We start from the raw sequence: 21,668 nt of genomic DNA on the forward strand, positions 1-21,668 counted from the left end.
AAACCGCGAGGAGCGAGTGCTCTAAAACAACAAACGAATTAAGTGTGAAATATTTACAACAGGCCTCCGCCCCTATTTTAATGAAAGTTGCGAAATCTAGTAAGACGCCAACTTACAGGAGCTCCTAACCAAAGTAGTTTTTACACAGTTTTAAATAAGTTTCTTATTTCACTTACTGCATTCTTGTCGCTAATTGCTTTTGACTTGGAAGAGTAAAAAGATTATGAAGGCATAAGGATAGAATGATCAATTAAATCGTTTCAATTATTTAATCGCGAGCAGTTAAATTTATTAATGCAGTAAATTTTTAGCTTTCTGGCTGTCGCCAGGACTCATCTGTGTTTTTGGAACTCTCAGATGTTTGCAGTAAGTTGTTTGATTTGACAGGACTTCCATGCTGTGTAAGGTCCTGAGTTAATTACTGGGTGGACTCACATCCTAGGTTTTAATTGTCAGGGATCCAGATGAGAAGGGAAAGGAGTAATGATTACACTTTAATAACTTTTAAACTTGTGCGCACTCGTAGGATGAATTTAGCAGGGGACTACGGACTAGGATGAACACGTGCGGCGTTCTCCGGGTTCGGGAAAGGTCCGGTGATTCTCCTGAAATGCCCTTAACTCCTCCGCTGCCCCCTCCCCCATCCCTAATCGCCGAAGTTCCTTGTTTAACTCAGTCCGCTGAGACAAAACCGTATTGTTCATCAGAAATGGCCCTTCTGTATATTTTATTTTACGTCGCGGCTTCCTTTGCGTGAACGCTAGTAGGAATTTAAGTTGTGTAGGTAGGTATTGAAGTCGAATATATTTGCATTACAGTTAAAACGTTGGAATGGAAATAATTTAAAAACGAAAACAAGTTTAAAAAGCAAGTGTAGATGATCCACTTTCCTTTTTTCTAACTAGAAAATGCCTCCCATTTTACCGTGTGTATTCGGGGTATTTGTGTATGTGGCATTAGATGGTATATTTTTGTTTTATATCGTGTTGCAAGCATGCAATCAAATCTGGAGGAAATTACTGAAATTAAAACACCTTTTGACAGAGGAACAGATGTCACCCTTTGTGATAATTTCTGTGTGTTCCTAAAGGAAACGATACAGGTTTTTTGTTCTAAAACTTAGTTCACGTGTTAGAGAACTGAAAGATGAGTGTTTAAAACGAAGATGTTTACTTAAATCTCGCTGTTTTTTTATGAAACATCTCAAAAGTGGAGAAAAATTTTATTTTTCAATTTAGTGGATCGTGTTTTGAAAGGATTTTATAGTCAAACACGAGTATTCAGTTAAAATACTTAAATTATGGTAGAAATAATGCCCCTTTAAGGCTTTAGTCCATCTGTTTTGTGTGGAGGAAGAAGATGACTTTCAGATTTTACAGATAAGTATTACTTAAAATTGAAATTTTTTGACCCACACAAAGAGCTGAATTTTTGTCTTTTATGAATAAATATATAAGTTAAATTAAGCCTGGTTCACTTTTCAAAAATTATGGTTGCTCAGGTTTTTGTTTTTATGTCTAGAGCATCTTTTAGTTTGATTACATTAATTTGATTGTACGACATATGCCTTGCCTGTACATCACTTTGGTCCTGTAAAACAGGTCTGTAGATTTTGGCAAATTAGGAACTCCATGTGCAAATTAAAAAATTATTTTTAAACCTCTTCCTCAGTGAATTACTAGTTGCACATCGTGTGATAATAAAGTTAATAATGACATAATAAATCATTAACACTTATTTCTGGGTGCTCTAAATTGCTTCAATTTAATTCCTTCATCGAGGTGTGTTTCATAATCCTCAGAATTGCTGTTTTCTCCCTCTGGGTGCAGTGAACTATGTAATCACCAAAGTAGAGGGACAGCCCCTTCACACGGAACTGAACAGAGCCATGGATAACTGCAGCACTCTCCGGATGTCTCCTGGGAAAGGAATGCCCGAGAAGGGAGAAATGGATGAACTTGGGGATAAATGTGACAGCAACGTATCCAGCAGTAAAAAGCGGAGACACCGAACCACCTTTACCAGTTTGCAGCTGGAGGAGCTAGAAAAGGTCTTTCAGAAAACCCATTACCCGGATGTATATGTCAGAGAACAGCTTGCTCTGAGAACAGAGCTCACTGAAGCCAGGGTCCAGGTAGGAGCTAACTGGAAGCCTTGTGGTGGGGTGTGGTGTGGTGAAAAGAGGAATTGTGGAACCTGGTATTTTGTTGCATAGAGAGGAAATGATTCTGGAGCTGATGACATACAACAATGTAACATTTATGCATGCAGAGCCATTGAACTTCCTTTATACTTGGAAAAAATTTTGACAACTCACACAGAACACATGAACATATGAATACAAGTAATTACACAGATGTATAGGATGAACAGAATATGATAGTATATCTGACTTTAATTTTATAATGTGAAAAGCAGGATTATAGCTATCCATTAGATGATGAATTTGTTTCTGTTTATCAGCAGTTGCTATTGTTTTCAGTCTGTATTCCAAAGTAATTGTAAATTGTTGACGTAATGCATGTAAATCTGTAATTTCATGTAGGCTGAGTTCCGATAAAAGAAAAATATGAAATAATTTCACATACTATCAATCGTTATGTGTGCCATACAATATTTTTATTAATATAATTAAACATCAAATAAATCATTTATAATTTTATAATGCCAGCAGTTGTCAACACATTCTACTCCACTTTTTAAAAATCTAAATAATTATATACCTTTTACGTAGAATGCACTTCAAGAAATTTCTGTATGTACTACTCAATTATTATATACAATATTTAAATTATAAACTGATTAATGTGTTTAAATTTTATTTAAAAATAATTTGAGAAAGAAAAATTATACTAAACAAAATTATTTCTCTTAGGAGTGTAATATTTTGGCTAGATTTGATACACTTAAATTATATTTTTTAGTCTCCAATTAATGAATTTCAAATTAAACAATATTTCAGGAGAATGGAATTTATTTTTGTGTAGTCTTCCTACTTTAGGAAAATACTGCATTTTGTTATTTTCATACACCATCGGTATGGGCAAATGAGTAGGTAGTGAAAAATTTTGTTCTAAATGAAGTAAGTATTGTTCCTTAAAATTAAGACATTGTAAGTCCGGTACATCGTTAAAGACATCTGGTGGTGCAGGGATAACAAGCAGCAGATTTTTGCTTGAGTTTGTGGACACAAATGGTTATTTTATCTGAGTTCAGGAAGTAAATATATAGAAAGTTTGTGCTAACAAAGAATTTTAAAATTGTCATATACTAACATCAGTCCTGCATGTGTGTTTTGTGTCCATATATTTAAATTAGTTATACTTGTAACCACAGAAAAATATGTTTACATGTGGAGTGATCAGCAGTGTACAATGCAAGTTTTCCCCTTAAAGTCCTGATTATTTTTGTCTGAAAACCCGTACTGAAAGCCAACCTGAACCTAATTTACCCAGGTGGTTCTCCTTCCTGCTTCTCAGGAGAGTGGTAATTGGCACCCACTTAAGGAGATGGTCAGGGTCTTTTTGTCAGTGGAGGCAAGAAAATGCCCCAAAAACCTCATTAGTAAACCCCTTAGTAAGTTCTTTGTACCTATCTGTAGAGATAGCACAAAATGAAAACAAAGACAAAACAGTTTTTGTCTCAAGCTTTGGGTATAATGATAATTTATATTACCAGCAGTGTTCTGTGAAAACATACTATAACAGGTACCTAGCTTTTGTCTTGCTTAAATTGATGAAAACTCCGTAAGTGGCATTTTAAATTTGCAATGTAGATTGAAAAATCAAACTGAACATTATTCAGTAAACAAATTTAAAAATGTATAAAGATATAGAGAATACTATAGTTGAATATTAAAAACTGCAAAATTTTAAGTAAACTTCAGTGAAAGTCTCCTTACAACTTGCATTTTCATAGTTGGTTTCTATTTTTTTTCCTAAATTTATTTCACTTAGCTGTATAAAGAAGACAAAAGCTGCTTATATAATACGTATTCCATGTATCCATGTTTCTATATAGGATTTAATTTTCTTTATCTCACTTCAATATGTTACAATATAAAAGTGAAATTTTTGGAGTAATAGAAGTTTAAGTTAATGAATCCTTGGCAACCCATTTCCTGTGTCACCTCTTGTCTCTATCAGGAGCTGTCTCCCCTCAATAAAAGTTCCTACTCTTAAAAAAATAAATTAATGAATCCTTTGAGAAGATGGTTCTTAGGATAAATGTTTCTCATACATATTTAGAGAAATTGTAGAAAAAATTTAGTGATCTGTAAGAGTCCATACTAACTGACAGGCATTCTTAGCATTTTATTCTGTTTCCCCTAATTACTGTATTATTTATATTACCTGTGAATGTTTTAAATTAGAGAAATTACAATATCTGACCATTTTCTGCAAGACAAAGCAAATGATATTGTTTATGTAACAAGTATATTTACGTGTTTTAAAACCACAGCTCGTATGATCCTTGCCATGTACCATGTAATATTTATTTTTTCTTCTTATGAATAATTAAAATGTTTCCACCGCTGTAATATGTTTCAGATACCCTTATGCTTAATTTTTAGAAGATTATCTAAGTGTAAGCACAACCTAGCGAAGTTTTCACTTGGTGACATGTTTTAAAGATAATTCTTTAATAGACTCAGGTATTAATTTGATCATAGATTGGCTGGTTTCCTGTTATGGCATAATCCCAAAACTAAAGCGTTACAGTCATTTCTGAGACTTGTAGCATTCTCTTGGAGGAAAATTATTCATTACAATGTGAGGATGTAAATAGTATTTAAGATTATATAATTTAATACTCGTTATCTACTAATGAGAAAGCAGAGCCACTGACATGTCTAATAAATTTGTGGAATGCTTCTCAGCTCTTTCTGTTAAATTCCATCATTCATGGACTTAATATTTATCATATTAGGGTACAAGAGATCCTTTTCTGACATAAAGAGATTAATAATTTTATGTCATTTTATTGATCTGGTTTGAAGTTTTAATACTGTTTGCTTAATCAAACATTCCTTAGTTTAAATTCTCTTTTTTTAAAAAAATTAGGTGTGGTTTCAAAATCGAAGGGCCAAGTGGAGAAAAAGAGAACGTTATGGCCAAATACAACAAGCTAAAAGCCACTTTGCAGCCACCTACGATATATCAGTTTTACCAAGGACTGACAGCTACCCACAGGTATGGTAAACTACACAGGCTGCTGATCCTGAGCAGTAGATGTGGTCTGTGTATTGTTCAGAGCCTGAACATAGGCTGCATTGTACCTAATATAATAGTCAAAAATGAAATTTTAATTTCTAGATGGCTTTTTTCCATGTTTGTCACATTTTGACTTTTACCAAATGATTTATTTTGTGGTTATTTTCTTTCAGAGTCTTTCTCTTGAAAATATTGCATAGTGTCTGCCTTTTAGAGTTTTTGATATAATGAAAGAGTATTACTTAATGATAAAAAATATTTCAATTTTTCTCTACATTGTAGTATGCAAGCTGTCTCTATCTTGTGACTACCTTTTCATGAGCCATGCAAAAACCTGGTGTTAAAGGTGGTCTTTGAGGCCTCATTTTATTTATACATGTCTTGTTGTTCCTATGTTTTTTCAAATTTGGTGCTGTACTTTGCATCAAGGGTATTTTTAGTCCTTTATGACTTACGGATGTAATTTTATAAATTTTTGCATAAATGACACTGTCTTCAGAATGGGCTCTTTCTTGCCTCGTTCCAGAAAGTTTTCATAATCTTATTTTTCCTTTTAGTTAGGATAATATATATTTTATGTTCTTTATAATATATGTAAGTGTGTTTTAACTTTCTAATACATGTCATATTACTTTTTTCTGTTACTGACTAATGATGTTTAGAACTGTAGTTTTGTTATATGATAAAGAACATTAAAATTATAAAGATAAGCTATTCATTATTTCCTTCTTTATTCCTTACTAGTATGCATCATCAGAGTCTGCTATGAATTCACATAGGAAATATATACGCTGGATTAATGCCTTGATAGATCAGTCACTAGATCATGCCAACCCCACACAGAAGGATATTCACTCCTTCAACTGCAAATTCATACTGTATGAATGTAAATCAGTCCTTTAATTTGATCCTTCTTTGTGTTTTATATCTTTTTTTGATCCTTAAAAGCCTATTTTGAGAACTTAACTTCTCTAAATTCATCAAATTGATCACTGCAATTGTATGTTAAAAAAACCTTAGCACTTGTTCAGCTCCCTCATTTTAAATATTAGGAAAAACGCCCATTTGAGTTACAAAACTGGTCTATGGTCACAGCAACAGTTCCTTCTGGTGAGACCTATCCAGGAGTATTACAGCTAAGCCTTTTCTAGAAGACAAATGTAATGAAAGCCATTTGAATATATGTCCCATGCCATGTGTAAGAAATACCTTGCTACCATTTCAGTTTTATCTTAAGCAGTTAGCTTGTTTTATACTATTAAAATTAGTATACTTCTGGTTACTTGTTATCATAGGACTAGTTGAATTTTGTTCACTCTGTATATTTTTGAGTCTCAGTCGAGTTTTCCACAAAATGCCCAGGGGATGTTTTCCCTCGGGGCTCCAAGCTCTGTGAGGTCCAGGACCGAGGCTTTCTGTCACTGTGGACACTGCGGTTACCCTGACTCTTTTTCCAGGCACAATTTTAAGCAGGTTACATACGTGACCTTGTTTAACTCTCACAACCACCGTGTGCTAGGTGGTATTGTCTGTGTTACTCACATGAGGACCCTGAGTATACACCAAAGTATTTACTCACTAGTGGTGAAGTCTGATGAGTCAAATGTGACTTCTAGGAACAAGATTTTAATCTGGACCATAGACCATCTCGTCCAATGAGTATATTTAAATGTTTGAAGGATTAATAGATTAATACCAAAGAAGTCGAAGATTTGGTTGCATTGTTCAAATCTCCAGTTTAGTTCAGAGGGGAGACGAATTGTACTGGCAACCAGTGAAATAAAATAAAAAGCACTTGAGTTGGTATATATTTTATGTAATTTTAAAGTGACTGGATGTCTTTAGGAATGCAGGTTAACAAATTACAAACTCTCTTCAGATAGACTGTCAGCGCTCTTGGTAATGTTTATTGCACTTGACTGTGAGAAACACATGGGCATCTCATTCTTTTATTTTTCATTCCTTTTTGTTTTTAACTGCTTCTATTTTCTGCTTCTGTCCTACTGGGCTGTTGGTTGCTTTATCTCTCTCTTTTCTTCTTCAGCATTTTATGAAACATTAGGAATAGGATCTGGCATTAATTAAATCTTAAAAGGGCATAATATATGCTGACTAGTGATCTCTTTTTTCCTAGGATTATTTTGCTGTTGTGTTATTGTGCCTCACAGTTTTAGGTATCAGGGTTTAAAAATGAGACAAACTGGCAGTAAAAACAGGAAAGGAAATGGTATATAAAATTCTACATTTAATAGGTTTTTTTTTTCACTCCAGTGAAGCATTACAGAATTTCTTTCCTAAAGTCATAAGAATCTTGTACTAATTTTACCTGTGACCTCTCTATAAATCATGTTATTGGTGATACCAAAGGGCACACAGATAAACGTGTTCAATTTATTTAACAATGAAACTTTATGAAGAATAATAAAAAAGAAATACTGTGAAGTCCATAGTCTAGTCTGTATTGTTAAGTCATTTAATATTTGGTTGGCAAAAAATCTAAAGTTAGGTATGGTCAGCTCCTCACTGTAGATACTAGTTAATACCAGAGAAAATGGTTCTCTTTCAACTTGAAAATATGTGGTAGATTTTTCTGATTTTCTTGAGAAAAAAATTATCTCAAGATCCTGTCTTCCATGTTTCAGCCTGAAGGAAATGCTTTTTATTATGTGGCTTCAACATAGCAATTTATAAAGGGAGGAATAGTCACTGAAATAGAATCTCAGCTCAATGCAGTATTACGTTGAATTTGGTTACTGTTCCTAATTAGAGAAAAAGTATTAACTACAGAAAGGCTGGAAACTAGAAACTGTTGGAGGCAGAACAGAAATAAGGAATTAACAGTTTGGCAGAAAAGCAAAAACATACACAGAAATACATAAAAAACAGAGATGATTTAGAAAATGTTCCCCTGAAGTTTGCTCAGTGTGGCTAATCACTGTACCTAGCAGAAATCTATATACAACATATAATACGTTTGTTTGTGAATGGTAATTAATGCTTATTAGAGTGTTTCGCATACTTTTCTTTCAATAGTTTTCATTAATCTGAAATAACAACAGCCATAGTTGTAAATAATAACTGACAACAGGAGGTGCATTTTAATCCAGGCAGACAATGTACTTCCTCCTGATGGGAATTAGCTCCTTAATTTAGAGTCCAGATTTTCTGAATTTGGGAGTCTTAAGGATCTTTAAGAATTTATTATCTCCTTAATGTATCACTTCATGATGCATGTATCAATTCAGCTGTAATTATTATATCACTGAAAAACACTGGAAAACTGAAGAATACTTCTACTTTAAAATGTATACAGTAGAGGTCAACAGTTTTAGACTGTTATAGGATTTTTTTCTTAAATTCCTTTAACTTTAATAGTAAATAAATAAGAACATAAAATGTGTACATGATTGTACCCAGTAACATACTTTAAAGTGCTGCATTTTGGTACATTGAAAATAGCACTTTGAAAAAAATGTCGTGTATTCAGTCCAGAGTGTCACTTGAAATTTGGCAATATTATGATTTTACAAATTCATTGTTTAAGACATAACATAAATAACATTCTCGTCATTTGTGCTAAATCTGTTTCCTCTGTCTTGGTATCCTTTCTCCTCGCCTAGAACACATTTCTTCCCTGAAATTTCTGAATGCAGACACGGTGGTGGGTCACATGAGGGTCTGCATCCTATTTACAATGAAGAGAATTAAAAGCTCATAGTTACATTTTGCCTGTAGTAAGCAAATTACGTATATGCTGGACAAATGAGAATAAAAGTACTGATTTACTTCAGTATTTCTTTAACACTATGTTATAAAACAAAAATAATCAATTTTTAATAAAATAGCTACCTTTTACATTCATGCTGGTTACTACTTCTGTGGTCTTAAGCAATTGAGTTTTTCTCAGTTTATTTCCAATGGTGTAGAAAGATTTTGTGATTCTTTTCAGCTTAATTTTTTCTTGCAACGTGGTTTGCATTTTATCAACAAATATAGTATATGGTAGGTATTAGTTTAGGTATGGGAGATAATGAATGATCTGAACAAAATCTCCTGTTTTGTAGATAAATTATAAGCTAGGTAAAGTTTTTAATAAATTCTGTAAACATTTATTGGTATAAAACAGGTCTAGTGAACTAGAGATCTGAATAATGTTAGTCTTGATTTGAGAAGCAAGCAAGGACCTATCAATACTACATGTAACATCAAAATGAAAGCATCTAGCGCATCTTTAACCCCAGCACTGGAGAGGCTGAGGCAGGAGGATCACTGTGAGTTTGAGTCTAGTCTAGGCTACAGAGTGAGTTCAAGTCAGCCTGGACCATATGGTGAGACCTTGTTCCAAATAAAATTGGAAATTAAAACATTTATAGTGTTTTGTGTTGTGTAAAATACTTTCTGTTAGAGTATAAGCATTTGGTGGAGTATTACAACTAGTCTTTATTCTTCAAAGGAATGTTATTTCCATGCTGTTAGGTTTAGTTTGGATTACATACACTAATTGTATGTGCATTAACATTATTATGTACTAGGTAGGCTGCTGGAGAAACACTTCGTTTCATTTCTGTTCAGTTCTTTGTGAAGTAGATGTGTTTGAGGTTGTTGGTAATGTAGATGCTGCTGCTAATAAATGATGGTAATGATGATGATATTTTTCTTACAGTTTCTAAATAGAAAATGGAAAATCCTGTGTGTTTATGTTGTGGAGCTGAATCCTGACACTTGAGGAGAGGCAGGGATTAATGTAATGACAGTGAGTTTCACAGTCCGGGAGACATGAATTCAAACACTGCCTTTGCCACTTAATGGCTTTCAGATCTTTGCCAAATGAATTAACTTCTAGAAACATGTCTCCTCATTTATAAAATATAGAAAAAAGTTCATATGACATTTGTGAGTATTGAGCAAAATAGTTTATGCGAAGTCCTTAATGATTTTCCATAAGTGGCAGTGATTGTATTGTATCCGCTAGTCATTGTTAATTCTGTTCTTAAGTCCTGCCTTTCTAAAATGAGTAGTTTTGAGTATTCACTTAGACAGTAGCACTTAAATGAATCCAATCTAAGTAAATTTTACCAAGGATCTAGAGGATGATTAAATACAGTCAAATATACTTTGCAGTTTACATTAGGACAATCAAGCACAGTAATGTTAGGGCTTTCAGTATAATTTCAATTCACCAGAATTACTTTGTTGTGAAACAAAAAAAAATAGTTTTATTAAAATGTCCAGGAAAATGATTGGAGTTTTGTTCTCACCTAAATGAGGTTCAACTAAGTAAAACTTGAATGAGATTTCACTTGGTATGCAATGAGAATCACTAAATCCATGTTTACCAGCTCTGCAGTGAAACCCACACAATGCCAACATATCAAGAGATGAATTCAAATTATAGATAATTTGTAGTCATTGTATTTAAAAAACACACTAAAGTTATGTAACTTTTTTAACTTAATGGATTACTTCAGATGTTGTAATTACATAACTTTCCAAAATGAAATTCTAAAGTTTCCATTTAATAGTGAATTTGAAGGTATGTTTCATCCTAACTTTTTTGTATTATCAGTATCAATATTAATATTAAGAATTTGCCTTCAGTTAAGCTAAATAAGGAATAGGATACTTACCACTTTCAATCAGTGTGATGTAGCAATTTAAGATCATCTGGAGCAGTTTGTATATTTGGAGAAAATTTCAATTTTTTAGTTATTTTTATTTGTTGCCCAAATACTCAAGCTAAACAAATCAATATCATTAAAAATATTAACCGCATAGTTATCATTAAACCTGTAATTATGTAATAAATGTTCCTATGTCTATGAAATGATCAATGAGATGATCATATATTGACACAGCAAAACTCTTACAGTGAATGGAAGGAAAAAAAATATCACCACCTTTGCAGGACCAGGTCATATTGATGGAGCTCAATTTCTCACTGCTAATAAATAGAAGCTTTTTAAAGTTGTAGCAAAATATTTTTTTATTAGTGAAATCTGCTACTGCAAAAATTGTGTATACTTTATGCAAATATATAAAAATTATAGACATATATGAAAAATGTGTACTGTGAGGCATTTTTAGTGTCTACTGAGTGGTAGTGCAGGTAGTTATAATGAACAATTTTTAAAACTTATTTTGTTGAAATATTTAATTTTTTATTCAATTAAAAATTTCATAAATTTTTATTTTGCTGAAAGTATAAATATGTAAGAGATAAAAAGCTCCTCCTAAATGAAGTATATTCATCTTTTAGATTATAAAAATAAGCTTGTTAAAATTGATGTTCTGATTTTTAATGTAATTTAGTCATTATACACAATAACAGCTTTTGTTTTGTTTTTAGTAGGGAGCCACTGTTAAAGCACTGTATTTAGCTTAATATGTCATAAGTAATGTTTTAATAGCAAAGTAAACCAGTAAATTGAATAGATTAACAAAATAAATAAAAAATATAAAAATAAATTACTGTACAGTGCCATTGTTAACATGTATATATAAAAACTTTCACAGGAAAATAGCGAAGAACCAGTTAGGAAAGAAAGTCATCAAAGGCTAGCAGATCTGTGTGAGGAGACCTGTGGTTTACAATCTGCAGTTCACCCCTTCATCATCAGGGTTAACCTTGTTACACTAAGTTGAGAATTTTATGTATGCCATTCTTAATTTTGTATTTAAGTTTACTTTTTGATGTGGAGTTTTACTATGCTGCTCAGGCTGGTCTCAGATGTGTTAAGCTTTATGATTCTATAGATTTTTGTTTTTGGTTATCATGAATAAGTAAAAATAGGTAAAATTTTCCATCAACTGTCCGTTGACTTCAAAAGTCAAAAAAAGTTGGAAAACTAAAATTCCAACTTTGTTATTAATATAAATTTAAAAATGAGTTATCAGTAGCATTACTCAGGACTCTAAGAATAAATTTAAAACTGGGAATCTTCGTAACTAAAAATATTCTGTTCAAATTAAATTATTTGCAGATTTGATTTACAAGTTTTAGATGCACTGGGAAACTTCATTCATAAATTTACATTTTATATTTTTTCTTATAATTGAGAATAATTTTAATAGGGGTAATTGTGTCAATTAAAAATGAATCAAACAATGATGAATCAGCTATTATGCATACATTAAAATATATGCAAACTAGTATAAAAATGCCTGGAAAATGTTCCATAAGAACATTGTTCCTTGATAGTAATAAAGTAGCAAAAGCAAGGAGCTATTATATTATTCCTTCCTTAAGTGAGTGGACTTGGAGTGATTTATTTTAAAGACTACATGGTGAAATATGGAGTAAATCATAGTTTTTAATGATCACTATTACTATAAAATTTAAAAATGCATTTAACACTAAAGACAAAGGAAAAACATATTGCTTACAATAATTACTTACATCTTTGACCTGAAGCATTTTTCAAATATTACTTGAATAATAAAAAATTTGAACACATTTACATTATTATAAATATTTCAAATGTTAACATTTCTGATGTGACGATGTTTGCACTAACAAGGGAGATACACTTTTCTGCTAAGCAGTTTCTTCTTAGAATATCAAGTTTCAAGTGACGTATTTCTAATAGTGATTTTTTTAATGGAAAAAAATACTTCTTCCCAGTATTTCTGGTACTTCCTTGTACATATTGCTGGTATGGAATTTTCTTCCAAAATCAAAGTGACAATCTGATATTTGGTCTTTGTGGAATAAATAATTTCTAATCACTTTGATTTTGTAAGACTATATTGAAATTATATGTAGGGAGTATTTGAGATATAAGTTGATTTTTAAAATCTTTATACTTTTCATATTATTTTAAATATTTCTGATGAAAATCAGACCTAATCACCAGATACTGATGGTGTACTCTCACTATTATCTCCTCTAGTTCCTAAAATATTTTCAGATAGGTATTTTTAGTACTTGGTTAATTCAAATTGAGATTTTTTTTCAGGCACAGAAAACCTGGTGCATGTTAGTCACTGATATCAAACTCAGTGTTTAGAGGTATACTTTTTCTTCTCTTGAAAGATTTATTGATGAAGTAAGTAAAAAACTTATTGGGACCCTGAAATTTGCTAACCCTTAAAAAAAATTTGAAAGTAAACATGAGACTTCTGTTAGTATTCTATCATCCTAGATTTTATAGCAAAGGACATGCTAGGAAAATAAATGTTTTCTTTAAAATTTGAACTCTTTCTTTAGAAATCAATGGTTTTGTTTTTTAAAAGATCACATTAAAATTTAATAAATTAAATTATTTAGTGATAATTTGCTAATCAATTTACATAGTAAATATGGAAAAGCATGCCAAGTAATCAGTAAATGGAAGCATTCTACTAGTGATGAAAAACCAAATCAACTTTTTGGATGTTAAGCAAGTTATTGGTAGAACACACGTACTTCTTGGTGAATTTCTGAACTCTTTTAAAACTATGTGAAACTGAACTACCATGGGAGAAGGACGTGAATAAGTGAGGGTAGCATGAATGTACTTTCATGGTGCTGTGTGAGCCAAATGTGTGTGCATATTACAGATGCCGGTGATAGGAGGAGGGAACAGTATTTGTAGAGGATGAGCAAGTTAAACTCACTTTAATAGAAAAATATTATTACAGTAGTTGTTTTGGGGATGTTTGAAAATTAGGAAGAGGTGTTTTTTATATCATTGTTACTTTGCTAAATATGTAATGCTAACATTAGGATGTGGAATATAAAATATTATCTAGAAACTGATTTTTATACCATTCTACTTTACAACAAAGAGAAACTCATGTTTCTTTTAGAAACTTTTTAAAAATTGCTAGAAAAATAACTACTATAAAGTGAGCAAATATGTTAGTAATAAATACTGGATTTAGTATACTAGAATGTGTTTTACACTGTTGGTTACAAAGAATGTCTCCCAGTTAGGTTTCTTAGATAAATGAATAAATACAATTTTCTATCCATGATTTACTATATACTTTATTTCACTACAAACATACATATGCCCCGTGAAGAACCCAGTACATGTATGTATCTATTTACCCCTCTTCTGCTTCTCTATTGCTTTAAATTCCTTGCAGGAAAAATGAATATGAAATGAATTTGGATTCAGGTTGGAAAGAATCATACAACACAGCAGCTTTCCTTCATAATTCCAAAGCCACAGGATAATTAAGTGTTAACTTTTTAATTGATTAGAAAAACATTAAGGGCCGCATGTTCCAAGTGGAGTGTACTAAGTCAGCTGAGCTTCCATTCATGCCGATGAGGCATTTGGCTAAGTTCCTTAGACACTGCTTTGAACATGCCCCTAGAACTTTAAAAAACATTGTGAAACATATTAAAACGTGAAATATTTTTAGGTTCCCTATTCCTTTTAAACAGAGCAAAGAAAAAAAATACAGTCTTCTTTTTCTCCTTTTTAAGGAACATAAGGGAATGATGTGAGCAATCTTTTGTAATGTTACTGTTTTAAAGCTTTTGGATACTGTACAGTTTTTAAAGTCTGAAAATATCCCTCAAAATCTCATTCATTGCTAAGTATTGTCACTGTTGTGTCTACAAAATAATCCAAAATAAAAGACTGACACAATTTAGACAATGAGCAATGTTTCCTCCCACAATTTAATAACAATATAAATTTTTGGGAAGTACTGGGGATTGAATCCAGAGCTTTCCCATGGAGCTGCCTTTCCACAGCACTTTTTTAATTGTTTATTGTGAGACATAGTTGCATTAAACTAATTGATAAGTTGTTGAGCTGCGGTTTAAACTTCCAGTATTCCTGCCTCAACCTCCCAAACTGCTGGGATTACAGGCATGTGTCACACTCTCCTCTAATATGTCAGAAACCAAGAGAATTTTTTACATGGGGTGTCCTGTTGATAAAAAAGTGATATATGGTTTTAGTTAATGCATCTTGTTAGATTTCATCGTACAGTTTAAAATTACCACCTATATAAGGTCAGAGTTTCTGTATGGATAGAAGAGCACTAGAGAATGCTTACCTTGAAAACTGCAGATTAGCTCAACTATATATTCCAACAACTTTGTTGTATAATCAAGTACCACCTTCCAGTATTAATAGAAATAGATGGTTTTGGAGCAAAGTTGTTAACTGCTACATTTCTTGTACAGAAATTGGACAGTGCTTAGTGTATGGTATTTGTTGTAGATTGAATATATTAATAAGGGTGACAGTCAGCAACCCAGACACATTTAGAGGAATATGATCAGAAAGACAGTCTAATAGACATGTAATATAAGAAACATTTTAAAAGAATAGATAATGTTTACCTGAATGAAAGAGAAATGGGGATTGTGTCATAGTTGGATAATGATGTTTATGAGTTTCACTGTAAAAAAATACTTGTTGTGCCTCATTTTAAAGAACATAAATAGAAGACGTTTGGACAGGGAGAGAGCTCATCTTTGCAGAGCTCTCCAAAACAAGGAGATGTTTTTTCTCAACAGCAGAGATTCTTATCACAGAAACTGGGAAAAAATGGAGGTGTATAGAGAAGCTTTGCACTTGCAAGGAAGTTGGACTTCAGCAGTGTTTCCTTATTTCAGTTGCTGATGAGAGTTGTGTTTGCGTTGGCATCATATCACTTTAATACAGGTATCCTGAATCCGCACTCATGCTTAACCAATCAGAATCTCCAAAGAAATTCATCTATGATAGAGAACAAAGTTTTAATAAAAAAACAAATTCTCTAGGGAAATACTGACAGCAAGATTTACGAATGTAAACATGATTTCTGCTGAGACTGTAGAATGTGGTGATACTAAAGTTCAAATTTAGATATAGTGTTAAAATTGTTTATAAAATATTTACTATAGCTGCAAAACTTACGTTTGAATTTCATATTCTTAGACCTTTTTAATAAATATATTTTATTAAAGATGTATTATGCATTCTGATTGGCTTCAAGAAGAGAAGATGGTTACCATAGATTTTTCTTTCAGAGATTATAGCTTAGAACCTTTCTGTAATTAAGATTATAAACACGTAAATTACTGTTATAACTCATAAAACCTGTTAAGTTCTTGTAGCATTTCTTCAGATTTCCTAGGGTCAGATTTGCCCTTCAGCATTAGGGTTGTGGAGTCATGGGTGGGGGTCTTCAGCTCTGTTTTTTCTATAGTTTTACCTGCTACAAAATGAGGGTAATAAAACACCCACTTTTAATCTGTTAAAACAATTAAAAAGTGTTCATAGTACCTGTCCAAGCAGTGCTAATTAATTGATGTGCCCGATACTGATCATCATCACCAAAATAGGCAGCTTGACAGAGTGTTTCCGAGGAAGTAAAATCACAGTTCACTGGATATTATCGTATTGTTTGCGTCTGCACTTTTGCTATGGAAACATACCAGGTATCAGAAGTCAAATGAAAACAAGCCAGAAACTTAATAATGGAAGAGGTTGTGGGCTACATGTGAAAAGGAGAGAGAGAGGTCAGGGAAACAGAATATATTGTTAAATATGTGAAAGCCTCTATACTCTTGGGAATAAATGGCAAAATCTTCAAAGTATTTGAGTATCTGCTGAAGCCAACTAAAACATTCCTATAGTCATTCCCTTTAGTCAATTTGCTTTGCTCAGAAAACATGTCTATATGTTAGAAATTGTTTCATGAAAACTAATACATTTAACATGCTCGATCATTTTCAGATAGGAGACTTGGATCAAAATAAACTTACTTGCCTCTTAATTGTGTCAATATAATAACACTCTAAAGAAATTTTAACATGACAGATTCACTTTAATTCTTTTAGGGAAAAAGTATTTTCTTCATTTATAGTCATGGATTATCTTCCTTATTTTTACATTTTTCCTTACATTTTCTTATAGGTGGATCACAAACATTATTTAATAAGTTCCAGCAATGTTATGTGTAAATTAGAAAATCTTCTAACAAACAAATTGTAAATAACTTTTCTCTATCACTATCTTGCCTCTCATTTTACTTTTCAAAAATAAGCAGGTTTACTTTCCTTTCTGAAGGCTCTTTGTCAGATCTGGGACTGGGTTTTCGCAGTATAGAACCAGGTTTGATTGAATGTCAGAGGAAAAATCACCCAGATTAAGCAAGACGGCCTAGTTTGACAGAGTAATGACATTAACAGCCCTCCTGTTGGTTTGAGACGCATAGCTCAGGAATCACTGGCACCGATCATTCTATTTTGGCAAAAGTTAAATACATAGAGTAGTGTGAGCAGAAAGGAAAAGAGCATAGCTCATGGTGGTTTAAGGGTTAATAAAAATGCAAATCATTACATACATACATTACATACATATCTGGATGCGATCTGTAGGTCTCTATATTTTAATATGTGTTTTACATATAAACATGTAGCATTTAAAGGAGCTGATGTAATTAATAAGGAATTATTTTTAAAACAGTACAGAAATAAACATCTTGCCAGCCAGTGAAGCCCCACCTAAGAGTCAAAGTTACTTGTTTAGGTTCTTTTTTATGTCTTGCAATCAGTTAAATCATCTATTGTTGAGTGACGGAGAAACTTCTGTGTCAGCGTTTCTAGAGATTTTATAAACCTATTTGTTTGCCACTCACTGAAGGTGAGCTGTCAGAGAATGATTCAAGCTTCAGTTTTGTAAGACAACACTAGAGGTTATTACTTGGAATCGTTATGTTAAAAATACATATAGGAAGATACTGTATGTGTGTTGAAATCATTGATTGTTGTGTTATTATTGCTTTAAAAAGGTGAGAAAGGTGGATACGCTAAACTTGTAATTTCTGAATTCAAATGTATTAAATCAACATTGCAAAAAGCAGACTTCTTCCAAGGCTGCACATCTGAATTGCTATACCACACAACTTTTTCCTTTTTTTTTTTTTTTTTTTTTTTTGTTTTTTGTTTGTTTGTCCTATTTCCAGCAGTTTGTCATGATTTTCTTTGTTGTTTTCAGTAATACACATGATCACTTTCTTGTGTTTAGTCTGATTGTTAAGATTGAGATATTTCCTATTTAAATTTCATGTAAGTTCTGTGTCTGTTTTGTGTGATAGAAATGCCAGTTATTATTTTATTGAATTTTTTTTCTTCTTCTTTATCTCTTTTCTTCCTTTCTTTTTTTCTTTCTTTCTTTCTTTTTTCTTTTTTTGGTCTTTTTGAGATACTGTGTCACTATGCAGTTCAATCTGGCCTCGAGCTCACTTTGTAGCCCACGCTGGTGTCCAGCTTGCAACAAGCTTCCTGCCTCAGCCTCCTGGGTGCTAGGATAACAGGCCTGTGCCACCACACCTAGCTCTTGAATTGTTTTTGTAGAAATTTACTAATGTGAACTGTGACTTTTATGTGCACAAATTATAATACAGTTTTAATCTCATATATGATATATGATATTATGGAATATTTACCTTAGGATTATCTGATGATTTTTAATGTTGTCATTTTTTAGCTGATTTCATTATTTTTTAATAATCCATGTTTTACAATTATGTTTGTGTTTTACATGTCACAGGTCTATTTTAAATCACTATATAATATATAAATAATACACTAAATGTCTAAAATGAGTATCTATTTCTCAAACTTTCAGCTGTTTATTCGAGGCTAGAGGCTTAAAAATGAGACGGTAAATATTTTCCAAAATAAATTTAATAAAATACCTTTACAGGGGCTGGAAGTTTAGTTCAGTGGCATAAGTGCCCACATGGCAAACACAAGGTTGTGAGTTTGATTCCCAGAACCAAAAAAACCCAAAAACTTTATACATGAAATTGTCTAATATCAGCAATGATTTCCAAAAAGCAAGCAAACAAAATTAACAACCAAAAAAAAAAAAAAAGAGAGAGAGAGAGAGAGAGAGAGAAAACCTGCCATGAATGTCTAGTTTCAGAACTTGAAAAATGCAATTATGTCATTTTGTTTAGAAAGCTGAATCTTTATATTTAAAACCATACTTTAAACCTTTTTTCTAAACATTTGAATCTAAGTCATGAAACATGACCACATCTTCCAGATGCACTTAAAAATCGTGACAATAAAAAAGAATACTTAAGAGATTAACATGTTTTTAGAGTGTTTTATGTGGTCAACCGTGTGAGTTTTGAAGTTCTTTTACAGGATACAAATCAAAAGAGTTTCTCCAATTATTATTTTTCAGGCATTGTTTCATGCATTTTGAATGTAATTAGAGATCACTCAATAAGGGGAAATAATGGAGAGTTAACCAAATTTAGTAAATACAATTTCAGAAAGTAAGAGAACACAAGCATGAAAGCGTGAAGGTAATATCTGTTGTTGTATCTGTTCCAGATCCAGAACAATCTGTGGGCAGGAAATGCAAGCGGTGGCTCTGTGGTTACTTCATGCATGTTACCCCGTGATACGTCCTCCTGTATGACGCCGTATTCTCACTCGCCTCGGACAGATTCCAGTTACACAGGGTTTTCAAACCACCAGAATCAATTCAGCCACGTGCCTCTCAATAATTTTTTCACTGACTCTCTTCTTACTGGGGCTACCAATGGACATGCATTTGAAACAAAGCCAGAGTTTGAAAGGAGGTCTTCCAGTATCGCAGTTCTTCGAATGAAAGCAAAGGAACACACCGCCAATATTTCATGGGCCATGTAACATACAGTACTCTTTTATTTTTCTCGTAATGGCAAAGTAAACCATTCTTATTTCTCATATTTAAAGGGTACCACAATAAGCTGCTGTGTGTGGAATTGCTAAAGGTCAAGATATACAGTGAGACCAGCTTAAATGAATAGTTGTTATTATTTAACATTAAAATCTAAGAATGAACCTCTGAAAAGATTAAATAGGTTTACCATGCACCAGTCTCCACAAACTCTGTTTTAGTAGTAAGACTTTTTTTTCCCCTATTGTACAAGTCGATGAAATATGGTCATTCAACTTCTTAAAAGAATAAATGTATTAAACAAATTCCTCTGTTATACATTGATTTATGTTAGTTCTGTATAACAAGAAATCCTTTGTAAAATAATACCTGATAAAGGAGGAAATACACTGGGGGAAATGTCAAGATACCAAAGCTGTCAGGTAAATATTGAACCAGGGTGTTTCAGGGAGTTAACTGCTTCTCTGGCTCTAAGAAGCAATGGGCATATCCCCTGTTGCTGAGAATTTATCTTCAAGCTTCATTTTTTTTTTTTTTTTTTTGCCTCTAGATGTTTTAGTGAATTTTCACTCAGTGAAAAAAAGAGCTCTTCTGAAAAGACCAGCATTTGCATGAAATATTTGTGCATAGTTTCCTGAAACCATGTGTGTAAAGGTGATAACTAAAATATTCTGGTGTGATTTAACATACGGTCATGATGACAGTTTTTATAAATGCCACTTTTTATTGAAGAAGCCAGCATAGATTCAATGCCTTGGTAATCACAAACAAGAAAAAAGAAGTTGTTGAGTGTGCTGTGGTTTTTCAACTAAAGTTGTGTTGATTGAACTACACATAAAAACATCTTATAAATATACTTAGTAACATTTGAGTTAAAGGAGCAGCAAAACAATTTATATTTATTTGGTAAGTATGTATCTGATCAGCTCTGTGTGTGTTTCTTCACTATCATGTCTTAAGCATTTTTTGCTATTGTGGTTTTGCTTAGAGAAATAAGATGTCAGAAGGCGCTCTAAAATTTCTGGTGAATAAAGAAGAAAAGAAAAATACATTGCATCTGGAAAATTGCTAACCCCTTTGATTTACTTCTCCTCCCTTTCCCCTGTCACATTCCAAGCTTTTTCAGATGAGTGAAATGTCAGCCTCCTTGAAAGACTCTTTAAGTTCATAAAGGCAAATAAATTAATTGAAATGAAGATGACTTCCATGGCCTGGATCAGAATAGGATCTGCGCTTTGTACTCTCTTAGAATGTTCTTGTGGTTCTTACAGATTTTAGGGATCTGCTCAGAAGCTTTAATGTCTAAAGAACAAGAATAAGTGAATCTTTAAAATCTAATTTTAGAAAAAGTACTTAAACTCTGTAAGTGTCTCCTCTTAAAGGGAATATATTTATGGCAATTAGACATTTTTTGCAATAAAAATTTAAAATCAAACAGATGATGGAGATGAGTGATGTCTTAAGCAAACATTCCTTGACTTTATAATAGCTCTGTTCTTTATTGCTTTTTTGTTCTCTCTTTTTAGTTTTGTTCCCAAGAAAAACTTGTTCAACTTTAGCCCTGTGAATTATGCTTACATCAGGAGCTCTTTTAAAGGATTATTTAGGCAGCTGTGAAATATCCTTCATATTTTAGAAGAGAATGACTTCTTTTAATATATAGTATTCATCTTTGTGGTTAAGGGGAATTTGCAAACTAGAATTTAGAACTGAAATGTTAGATCTTCTTTTTTTAAAGATTTCTCAAATGAATAGCATTCATTTTCTTCTGCTTTTATAATTTAAATTTTAGTGTCTCCCAGCTAATACCTTGTATTTTTCAAATGAGAGGCGGAACTCATAA

At 32.4% G+C, this 21,668-nt stretch overlaps 1 protein-coding gene across 5 annotated transcripts in view; it reads left to right on the top strand.

Annotated features, from left to right (window-relative positions):
• Positions 1–21,458, top strand: part of LOC100732229 (ALX homeobox protein 1) — a 233,469-nt gene extending 212,011 nt beyond the window's left edge. For 2 of the 5 annotated variants that reach the window (XM_063255230.1, XM_063255231.1), the window contains exons 27-29: positions 1,830–2,134; positions 5,064–5,192; positions 19,495–21,457. In XM_063255230.1, coding sequence (XP_063111300.1) covers positions 1,830–2,134; positions 5,064–5,192; positions 19,495–19,815 — 755 coding nt within the window. In that variant the 3' untranslated portion in view covers positions 19,816–21,457. Of the gene's footprint in view, positions 1–1,829; positions 2,135–5,063; positions 5,193–19,494 lie in introns of all 5 variants that reach the window. The other 3 variants (XM_063255232.1, XM_063255234.1, XM_063255237.1) reach the window with 3 other exon arrangements.
• Positions 21,459–21,668: the final 210 nt, after the last annotated feature.

Source organism: Cavia porcellus, unplaced genomic scaffold, assembly GCF_034190915.1.
Source record: "Cavia porcellus strain 051 isolate PalLab524CR breed Dunkin Hartley unplaced genomic scaffold, mCavPor4.1 scaffold_8, whole genome shotgun sequence".
NCBI lineage: Eukaryota > Metazoa > Chordata > Mammalia > Rodentia > Caviidae > Cavia > Cavia porcellus.